Source organism: Ostrea edulis, chromosome 3, assembly GCF_947568905.1.
Source record: "Ostrea edulis chromosome 3, xbOstEdul1.1, whole genome shotgun sequence".
Taxonomy (NCBI): domain Eukaryota; kingdom Metazoa; phylum Mollusca; class Bivalvia; order Ostreida; family Ostreidae; genus Ostrea; species Ostrea edulis.
Genome location: NC_079166.1, coordinates 82,103,492 through 82,115,378, shown reverse-complemented (window position 1 = coordinate 82,115,378; position 11,887 = coordinate 82,103,492). Strand labels below are relative to the sequence as shown.

Sequence of the window (11,887 nt, the reverse complement as noted above, 5' to 3'; positions counted from 1 at the left end):
CCTGAACGGATATCATAGTTTGCTGTGTTAAGAAGCACTGCATAAAGGGGGATAACTCTGAAACTCAAAAGTCATCAGAATCCAAATAGTAAGACACTTTGGAGTATTGAGAGATACATCATGATAATATGTTCTTTAGGCAATCAATGCTTATTCAGTTATTGTATTCCGGGTTGGATAATTAGTTTGTATTTTATCTATGGGAATATTGTTGCTCTCTAATACTGACTGCATGGTCTGATAGCATGCAGAACTCCTGCAGTACAAATTGGCTCATATACATTCAGAGTTGATATCTTTTCTTCAACGTTATAGATAATGGTGTGAGTAAAAATTAACAAAATGATTCTTCACTGTCTGCTACAAGAATGTGTACATGTTGCAGTAGAGAAGTTAGATTACAGTGGTTTTGTCCGCATATTTTCCATTGGTAGTGAATGTATTGATTAGAATGATTGCATGCAAATTAATTTATTGAATGATGTTTGTTGTGTTTTGTAGAAGTGGCACCAGGTGGGCCCGAGCCCCATGTGTATCCCACATTGCCTGATCAAAACCCCACCCCCATAGGGTTTGAAGGTCAAGGTGAGATCAATGGCCTGCTTTAATTGTGAATAAATGTGTTCTCACAATGGTGTAAGTTTTATGATTGGGTTATAACTGTTCAAATTTCATAAACCCACACTTAAACATTTTCACTTGCAGAGTAATGTATTTTATGATTTGTGAACATATTACTTCTGACCTGGAGGTTATAAAACTTACTCTACTCTAGTGTTGAAAAATCGGGAAATTTTCATAATTGATAATCGGTCATAATCGAAAGCACTGTTTCGATCAATGATCGATATAATTGGTATTTACATGTAGTTAATAATGTTTATTATTTTTGGAGTTGTTTCTATTTAGTTTTATGGGTATGTGCAGTATACACACTACACTGGAGCTGCATGGTGTCACTGAATTCCTGTATACTCTGACTCTCCCCCGCACATATGTCTCGATATAAAAGTGGGAGTAACAGTCAGATGAATCTCGGATTAGATTTTAATTAGTGTACAGGCGACAATCGATTGTGAAAAGTAGAATCGATAATTGGAATCGAAGAGCCAAAAATGATCGACAATCGATTGTCTGCAACAATCGTTTCATCACTACTGTACTCATACTCAAACTCACTGACCGCCATTTTTGTTTTGAGTATAACTTTGAGCAAGCTTTGAAACATTCTCGAAAATTTTGAGCATGTACTCCATTTGAGTGTGAGAATGATTTTATAAAAGTTTTACAACTTTCACTTTTGAGTATGAGTACGATTTAGAGAACATAGTTTGAGTCTGAAAACGTGTTCAAAAAAGTTTTTTAACCTCCAGGCCTGGAAGGTATTTTGAGTTGTGTCAGCAGTCAAATGTAGATAAGTGGAGTATAATTATGTTGTAGTTCAAGAAGAGTTAAAAGAACAGCAAGGAGAGGATAACTCTGTGACAGTTAACATGGATTCTCCTCAGGTAATTGGAACTTTCAGTATTTTACGGATTTGTGTGTATTATTCCCCCCGAATTTTTAATGATATTTATACAATTTAAGTTTTTGCAAATTAATGAACAATTAACACACAGCTTCCTGCTAGATAGAAACCCCAGCAACATTAAATGCACTCAGTATGCAGTTGGGACCCTATATGATCCATTTTATAAGTTTTAACATCCCCTGATTAACAACAAATTAAAAAAAGTACGACGGATATACTAAAGAATGAAGATGTCGACCTGATGTACCGACATAATTAGAAATTTGTTATTGAGTGTTCATGTTTTTAATTTACACGCCATTCAGGTTGAAAGGGAAGATGAGGAGGTACGTTTTACACAAGACAGTATCGCCATTTCTATAGTTTATATGTATATGATATTCAGTGTTTTGCATGAATTCATTCAGCATGGATACAGGGGTGTATAATGTTAAAACTTTTTTATATTTACTTCAGCATAAATACTGAATGAAAAATGGCCTTTTTAAAAACTCGTTAAATATATTACTTCAACAGTAACATACATAGTGTTTTTTGCTATTTGTTAGCTGGCAGTTTGAACTTTTTGTATCATTTATCATACATATTCTTCACTTTGTCATGAGATACTTCAGAATATGAATTATTGTGAGGGTTAAGAAAAAAACAATTCAATGGTCAAATCATTAGTTTGAAACCTGCATTAATATTGTGTTATGAACACTCAGTATGTCTTTTGCCTACACCCTGCACTCTAAAGGAGGAAGCTTTAGTCCACGTGTAAATGTCAGCTACAATGTTTGACTGTCTCTCCCTGTCTGTGATAGCCGCTGCTATTGAACCGCTTAATAAAAGCTTCTGTCCTGATTAGTCAGATAAAAAAAGAAGCCTTGTGGGATTTTACTTAGAAGAGCTGTCATGCAGGATTTCTTACACATCATCTCTGTGCATGGTGAGCAGCAGTAATCATGACGTTTGTGGGGAAGACATTGGACAGTTGGGATTGGATAATCTGATTGGATAGTCTGATTGGATAATCTGATTGGATAATCTGATTGAGAGATGACACTTTTCTGTTTGTTGTGTATTTGGGATTAGTGTGAATTCTTTTTGCTTGTTGTTTTAATAGTTGAATGTTTACATTCACTGAACCTTCTCTCTTTTATTTCTCTTGAAATTGACAGTACTTTCATCCTTAGCTCTTGAAATTGACAGTACTTTCATCCTTAGCTCTTGATTTCAACCTAAGCAATGAATACATGTTTGTTGCAAACTAGTTCGATCAGGTTTCTTAGTACTGCCTGTCCTCATAATCATTACCAAATATGGAGCATCATCAAGGTCAAAGGTTATATTTGCGGTACTGAATGGGTCAACGATATGGTATTTTAGTACTTAAATATAGTTTATATTTTAAAAAAAAAATTACATTAAAAATATGAATATAAACAATAAAATGTCTTTCTTTGTTGTTTCATCTGGTGACAAAGATAGTAGTCACTGCAAAAAAAAAAAAGAAAAAAAAAAAGAAGAATATTTTGCGCCACGGTACCCACTAGTGCTGGTTATGATTTTTTTTCTGTAATGCTAGCTATACCTTTGTCACCCAATAAAACAACAAATAATTATAGGTTATAGACTTTGTATGGGAAAATATGACGACCGAGTTTTTGGCGCGTAGATGGACCGAGCTTGCGAGGTCCGTCTGCGACAAAAAACGAGGTCGTCATATTTCCCATACAAAGTCAATAACCTTTTTATTATATACTTTCAATTTCATTTAGAAAGTAACAATAATTTTATTTTTAACAATAACTTTATCGGTTTAACTGAGTAAAAGATGAAAAACACGAAAAATTTGAAAATTAACGGCGTAGAAATTTGATTGTGACGTAATGTTTGCGGGCCGGAATGTTTCCGGGCATATATCGTGCTATACCTTTGTCACCCAAGAAAACAACAAATAAAGCATTGTATTGTTTAATTGATGGACAGTAAAATGATGGTACATTAGAGTATGTATAATTTTGTGGATCCATTGTATTATACCCATTTTGAAATTCGACTCTCAGCAAGTATGTAGAATTCAAAATAGTGAGAAAGTGAGAAGTGATTTAAGGCACTCGTACATGAAATAGTTAACGAATGAATTCTTACTGTACATATATATTGTATTTAATTGTTGCTAAAAATGTCTTCAAGGGAGACAATTCCAAGTCCATGTGTAGACAGACCTTAATCAATATATGTATTGTTTATAAGTACTAAACTTAATGATATTATTTTTTTTAAAAAAGGTAGGCCTTAGTTAAAAAGAAATCCCCCAAACCCTCTTCGCTAGCCAAGCTGGGTTCGGTCCATTCCGCTCGATCCCATAAGTTTATGAGGAGTGGAGTGGACTGAAGACCTTGGGCTCACGAAGATGCCCTAAAACAGGTATTCTCCACCTAGAGTATAGCTTTGGTGAAAAGTCAATACCTGGTTATTTACTAATCCATCTGATTTTTATCTACAGGACATCACAAAAGACACTGCCAGCTTACTGGCAGAGGAAGATATGGTAAAGAGCAAACCTACCATTTCATCACTTTGAGTCATGTTTGTACAGTCAAATTGGAAAAGATAATCAAAAATAAATAAATAGATTCAAGGTATTAAAAAAAAATAAAAGATCACAGCATTAGATTTCTTTATAGGGTAAATTTCATGGCTCAGATCAGATGCAAATCTAGAAAATTATTTGAAATTGCCTTTGATTTTAGATACCAGATAATATTTAAAAAGTAAATACATAATTTTTTTTTTAATTTTGACTGTACAATCTGCATACTGGTTATAGTTATAAATATTTTAGCAAAATAAGTCCTATGCCCACATGAAAATTGCTTTTTCTTTGTGTCAAAATTCTGCCAATACAGTTGCTGTTTTAATATGGAAGTGTCAGAATTTTTTTTGTTTAGCATAAGCTTTTACTCACACACCCTGTTGAGCTTGCATGTAAATGTATTCAACCTGATTAGTGCCCTGAACACTCATCATGATATTTGTTAATTGTAAACAAATTTTCCCTTGAGCTTACAATTTTGGGACTTTGCATTCATATCATTTTCTTGAACACGCTACAGATATCATAATGCAGCTGTATGTAATCAACCATGAGGACACCTTAACAAAAATAACACAGATCTCATAATGACCACCCTCCATTGAATCCAAAATGGAAAAACACATGTCAGTGTCAACATCCTGAAGGATGTGCACATATAACATACATCGTGTGTAAAGGCTTAACATTAATGACAAGTTCACCTTCTTTGACCTTTCGATACATATACAATGTACTACTTATTCGAAATATGTGTGGCGTCGGACAATAGGGATGAGCTGTTCAGTTTGTCTTTGAGATAAATGCTAAAGTTTTGTATATAGACATACTGTTCATGCACTTATTTTAGCGGATTCAAATATTAGCGCCTTTAGCAGTGTAGCAAGAGGTCTACTGTACCGCTGCAGCCAAACTATGAAATTCTCAATTTTTCCATTATCATACATAGATGAGGCATTAAATCATGACTACGCCAAATAGTGCATCGGTTTTGACTGCACCAAATAGTGCATCGGTTCTGACTGCGCCAAATAGTGCATTGGTTCTGACTACGCCAAATAGTGCATTGGTAATGGTTCTGACTGCACCAAATAGTGCATCGGTTCTGACTGCACCAAATAGTGCATTGGTAACGGTTCTGACTACGCCAAATAGTGCATCGGTTCTGACTGCACCAAATAGTGCATTGGTAACGGTTCTGACTACGCCAAATAGTGCATCGGTTCTGACTACGCCAAATAGCGCATCGGTTCAGACTTAGCCAAATAGTGCATCGGTTCTGACTGCCGCAAATAGTGCATCGGTTCTGATTGCGCTAAATAGTGCATTGGTTCTGACTGCACCAAAGTTTAGATATGCTTAAAGAAGTTCACATACTATAGTAGATGTAAAAAGAAGAAATTCAAATTGTATAATCTAATGAATATATGTTAAGAATAATTATTGAAGATATATATAAATATTATTTTACCTCTTCAAAATAACTCCAAGGAGGAGTTATTGGGTTAATTAGGGTGGGTGGGGGGTATAAATTGTATTATGTATCTTGAGAATTCTATTCAGCCATTTTCAATCATACACATGAAATGATCTGTTTTGTTGTTGTTTTTTTTTACCTGTTTATGTATTTTTTAACTGTTATATCTGTCAGATGGGATGTTAAAGGGTGTCCCCTGTCAAGGACCACAACCCCCTTAGCACATAAAAGACCATTTTCCTGATTTTTGAAAAAGAGTAGGCTCACTGGGGGCCATCAGGGAAACTCAAACACTCACAAACATATTTCAATTAGTTAACTGCCATGAAATGGCTGAAGTATTTCCAAAATGGCATAAAACTGCAATCAATCAATCAATCAATCAATCAACTAATCAATCAATCAATCAGATATTTCTTGTAGTGTGAAATGCTTCACAGTCAGAAGATAAGACACAAAGAAAACAATCTTCATTGTCCACGATATATTAAAATCAACATTGTTATTTCAAGTATGTCAAAAGAGAATGAAGTTTAGCACTCAATATAACTGTGAAGATATGAATGGATTTGGGATTCTGTACAATTTGGGACTGGAAGGGAGGATGGGGTGTTATTTCTCTGTTGACAAATTTAATGGTGAAATATCAATGTTCCCACCCCTGCGATAATCTTCATTTTATTTTACTAACAGGCAGCAGGTGCAGCATTATATAAAATCCAGTGCATGAAAAGCATTAAATCACCAACCAATCAATGTAACCCTTACCATAACTAATATTGTCTTCACAATGTCGTATTGAATCTAGGAAGGCGGTGAAATTGTGGAGAAGGAGGAGGCGATGTCATTGATTGACAAATATGCTCAGCAGGTTATTGGTCCTTCACATCTCTAGGTGTTGTTTGCATGTGTCTGTCACTCAGCAGTAGGCTGTGGTCTTTGTCTGTGTGCTTGTCTGTAGGTGATGTCATTTATTTGCATTGGAGCAGTGGAGGGTAAGGGGGAATACATTATGATTATTATACGCGTATGTGCTCGAGGTTTCATTCGATATTTAGGTACAGTATATTTATGATGGTACAATATGTGATTACTGCAGTCTTGATGCATTTCAGCATGCGTGTAGCGTAGTCTAGAACAAAATAATTTACGAAGTAGAACAGTTTGTACAGAGGTGTGAAATGTATTGTTGAATGTTGTCATTACACTAGTACAGATTATATTACAGGTTTATGGTATGTGTGTTACACAGTACATTAACTGTATGCCTAGAATTAATCATACTGAACCAGATGTTCAGGGAAGCTTATTTATGAATTAAGTTAATCTAAGATGTCTTCAGTGTGCCTTGGCTGTTGTTATGTTATTCTTATTGTCAATAAACAACCAGGTTGTAAGTGAATTGGGGGAAAATGTGTGATTCCGGAGAGTGAGGTTTGGGGTGTATACTTACATGTATGGAGATACACGTACCTCCATGATTCCATCATGGCAGTTGTGACATCTGATTGGCTGACACATTTCAACTTCGTTGTAACAGGTACATACATGCCCAGTCACCCAAATTTTAATTTTTTTCTAATGGAAGCAAAGACATATTGTTTCTCTCTATAGAGATCAGCCTATGGCTAGCATTGTGTCTGACAAGGTTGCTAACTTTTGTTTCTCTCTATAGAGATCAGCCTATGGCTAGCATTGTGTCTGACAAGGTTGCTAACTTTTGTTTCTCTCTATAGAGATCAGTCTAAGGCTAGCATTGTGTCTGACAAGGTTGCTAACTTTTGTTTCAGTCTGTAGAGATCAGCCTATGGCTAGCATTGTGTCTGACAAGGTTGCTAACTTTTGTTTCTCGCTATAGAGATCAGTCTAAGGCTAGCATTGTGTCTGACAAGGTTGCTAACTTTTGTTTCTCTCTATAGAGATCAGTCTAAGGCTAGCATTGTGTCTGACAAGGTTGCTAACTTTTGTTTCAGTCTGTAGAGATCAGCCTATGGCTAGCATTGTGTCTGACAAGGTTGCTAACTTTTGTTTCTCGCTATAGAGATCAGTCTAAGGCTAGCATTGTGTCTGACATTTTTAGGTTGCTAACTATTTCTTTGTTAATTTATATTCATCCCAAAAAGCGTCTTTGAATGTGATTGTGAAGATAAATCTGATGTGACTAGTTAACAAGGATGAAAACTGTAGGAGCCTATACTCTGTGACAGGCAAGCTCTCCAACAAATAGTGTACATAGACTGATCTGTAAAGTTGTTAAATACTTGTATATTTGTAATAAAAAAAACCCTCTGTTTTTTTATTTAAAGCCCGAATACCCCCCCCCCCCCCCAACCCACCCCCGTCTTTCCCAAATAATTGTCCTTTAGTGTATTTGATTAGATGAATATGTCAATACGATGTCGAAAACTCTGACATTATGGTTGAGATCTCTGTACATGTACTACTCGGGTGAGTGTCGTGATCATTATGGTTGAGATCTATATCTGTACTACTCGGGTGAGTGTCGTGATCATTATGGTTGAGATCTATATCTGTACTACTCGGGTGAGTGTCGTGATCATTATGGTTGAGATTTATATCTCTGTACTATCTCGGGTGAGTGTCGTGATCATTATGGTTGAGATCTATATCTGTACTACTCGGGTGAGTGACGTGATCATTATGGTTGAGATCTATATCTGTACTACTCGGGTGAGTGTCGTGATCATTATGGTTGAGATCTATATCTGTACTACTCGGGTGAGTGTCGTGATCATTATGGTTGAGATCTATATCTGTACTACTCGGGTGAGTGTCGTGATCATTATGGTTGAGATCTATATCTGTACTACTCGGGTGAGTGTCGTGATCATTATGGTTGAGATTTATATCTCTGTACATGTACTACCTCGGGTGAGTGTCGTGATCATTATGGTTGAGATTTATATCTCTGTACATGTACTACCTCGGGTGAGTGTCGTGATCATTATGGTTGAGATTTATATCTCTGTACATGTACTACCTCGGGTGAGTGTCGTGATCATTATGGTTGAGATCTGTATCTCTGTACTACCTCGGGCGAGTGTCGTGACCAGCAGGCCTTTTATTTTAGGAACATACTACTCAGGAAGTACACTTCAGTCTGGAATTACAATGCTTCCTTTTCTCATAACGTTAGTGAGTCACAAAACCAGTAGGTTACCGCTGCCCTATAACACTGAGTCCCGGGCACCAGTTCTCTTATCATATACATATTAACTTTCTTAGTAGTTTTTTTATTGCAAGCTCTGTGATTATAGCTTCATTAATATTATAATTAAATTATTAATTATTATTGTTAATTAATATCGATACCACACTGCATCTGTCAATCACTTTATAAGTTACACGCTGCATCTATTGGGTCCAGTTTCCCTTATATAAATGTGTGTGTTGACTGTACATCATGATGATTGAGCTGGTTATAGTTAGTCATAAGTGGTGTTTAGATGTAGCTGACCATATTTATTACACCAGGGGCGATCAGGAGCAAAATGCTGATTTAATGAAGGATGTGAAGTTTGTTGTTTGTCCACTGAGGCAAGTAAAGAGTTTGGTATGTTCTGGTTGGGTAAACAGAATTTGACAATTTCTTCAATGTATAGGGGGGAAAAATGACTGGCATTTGTATAGGATTTTGATGAAAAATGTTTACTACTGTTGATGGTGTTGTAAATTCACATAAAATTGGAGTGAATTAATGTGAAAAATTATCCACATAGTCATCCAATGAAAACATCTTTACTACAAGATGATTTTCAGAAAACTTTCATGTGAGGGAAAAAATCTGAATTTAGTTACATCAGTAAGACAAAAATTATTTGTCAGTTAATCAGAAACGATGAGTACTGTGGACATTTCGGATGAAATCCGGTTGGTCAATGGTTACCACTCCATGGATCGGTCTGGATTAGACAAGGAGCAACAGCAAGTAAGGGCAGACAACTCTGTTTCTTTTTCTTCTTCAATGGAATGTGGAATGATTTGAACATTCGAAGGCTGATGGAAAATGCTGAAGTTTTACTTCTTGAAATATCTTTATTTCTTGTTTGAGATCTTTAGATTTTGAGATTGTGACAGATTTCCAGGGATTGACACCAATATCAGTAAGATAGACTTTTGGTTCAGTAATGGAAGTTTTTAACTGTCTTAGTGTCTGAATTATTGACCCCTGGTTGCCATGAGCAGCTGATTAAGTAACGTTATGATAAATGGAATGGAAGGGGGGGGGGGTTCACTCCTACTGGGAGAGGAATTTAAAAATATGCAGATGACAATCAAATCCTACTTTACTGTTAGGCATTTGTTGTGGTGAAAAAAGTCTTATTATAACTCAGAATTCTTAAAATTTACAAGGCCAGTTTTATTAGCTAAGAGCAAGATGGCTAGTGTTTAGTGTCAAACCCTGTCTGCACATATCTCATGGCACTGCATGGCCAGAACATTAAAGCTGTGTGTGGGCTTTACTTGTCACAAATATTTGTGGATGAATAGCAGCAGCATTTTCTCATCATATGATTTTTGTTTCATTCATAACTTATTTCAGTCTTATTTCTCTCATAGTTAATCCATAATTGTGTCAAGGTTGGCAGGTGTATATGGTTTTGGTGCTTAATGTTTACGGAGTGTGTACTGAGATAAAATGTTTACTGAGTGTGTAATGAGATATGATGTTTACTGAGTGTGTAATGAGATAAAATGTTTACTGAGTGTGTATTGAGATATGATGTTTACTGAGTGTGTAATGAGATAAAATGTTTACTGAGTGTGTAATGAGATAAAATGCTTACTGAGTGTGTACTAGGGATAAAATGTTTACTGAGTGTGTAATGAGATAAAATGTTTACTGAGTGTGTATTGAGATATGATGTTTACTGAGTGTGTAATGAGATAAAATGTTTACTGAGTGTGTAATGAGATAAAATGCTTACTGAGTGTGTACTAGGGATAAAATGTTTACTGAGTGTGTAATGAGATAAAATTCTTACTGAGTGTGTACTAGAATAAAATGTTTACTGAGTGTGTAATGAGATAAAATGTTTACTGAGTGTGTAATGGTGATGAGATGTTTACTGAGTGTGTATTGGGGTAATGATGAAATGCTGACATACCTTTGTATTTAACTTACTAATGGTTACTGCATGCAGTATTATTTGATTACTCTATTCTACATTATGTATGTAATCTTATGCATGCTTAAAGGTACAAAGTGTTTCTTTTTCATTATGTGAAAATTTCCTGCATAATTATCTAGCTCTTGAGAAAAAACCATTGTGCTAGAGCTAGAGAGCTACAGTCCTACAGACCGTGTAATGATGTATGTGATGACCTGCTGCACAGGTTGATAGTAGTAATTCTCTTGTGGTAATTGTGATATTTGTCAGCTGACTTGGGTATGAAATGGTGACTTTCCAATATGAGGATGTATTGCAGTCAAACCTTAGTATCTCAAACTCCATGAGGCTGATAAAAATCTTTTTGAGATACCCAAGGGTTCAAGATATTGAGGTTAAAATACATAAAGCGAATTCGAATGTAGGGCCAGGAACTTCCAATTCACTTTGACACATCCGTGGCATTTAAGATATCGATGTTCGAGATGTGGAAGTTTAACTGTATTGTCGTATGCAGTTTTAAATTCATGCTGGTTATTTTCCTGAACTCACTGTTGTCCATTCAATATAAAAATCGCTTGGCTAGGTTATACAGTAGTAAAGGTGCCTCACGTGAATTTCGTGAACGTAGGGAACATTAGGCAGTGTATATTCACTGTTGGTTTGAATTTGTGGTTTGATCTACAGTGAAAATAGCATTTTGAAGTAGTCGTTCATTAAATAATCTAATTTCCAATCAATTAAAAAACTGGAAGGGAGAGTATTATAAGATTTTTGAACATTAAGGGGGTTGCTACATGTGCTCTGTGTTTATTTCAGTCTGTGCTTCATTTATTTCCCAGTCATCAATATGCATGATGAATGTATCTGACATTATGATAAAACAAATATTTATTGATTTAGCATATATGGTAATTATACAAAGTATATGAATACATTGCATGTAACCGTTTAATCATGGACTATAGAGAACATTGTTCTTAATTTGAAATATTCGCACAAAATATTCTAATAATAATATATGTGGTGTGTTAGATTGTTAATTTAATCTTTTTTTGACCAATTGTGAACAGGCATATTTTTTAACCTACAATTCGTTTAGAAAACTGCTGATATATTTTTAAGTTATATGACCTGATCATTGTCTTAGTTTGGAAATGATT

The 11,887-nt window shown here is 35.4% G+C and overlaps 1 protein-coding gene across 22 annotated transcripts in view; it reads left to right on the top strand.

The window, feature by feature from the left end:
* The window catches only part of LOC125673186 (anoctamin-4-like), a 53,805-nt gene that overhangs the window by 8,928 nt on the left and 32,990 nt on the right, over positions 1-11,887 (top strand). For 4 of the 22 annotated variants that reach the window (XM_056159184.1, XM_056159182.1, XM_056159191.1 and 1 more), the window contains 5 exons: positions 502-585; positions 1,441-1,508; positions 1,837-1,857; positions 4,026-4,070; positions 6,401-6,463. In XM_056159184.1, the coding sequence (XP_056015159.1) occupies positions 502-585; positions 1,441-1,508; positions 1,837-1,857; positions 4,026-4,070; positions 6,401-6,463 (281 nt within the window). Of the gene's footprint in view, positions 1-501; positions 586-1,440; positions 1,509-1,836; positions 1,858-4,025; positions 4,071-6,400; positions 6,464-8,602; positions 9,542-11,887 lie in introns of those variants that run through there. The other 18 variants (XM_056159193.1, XM_056159188.1, XM_056159198.1 and 15 more) reach the window with 8 other exon arrangements.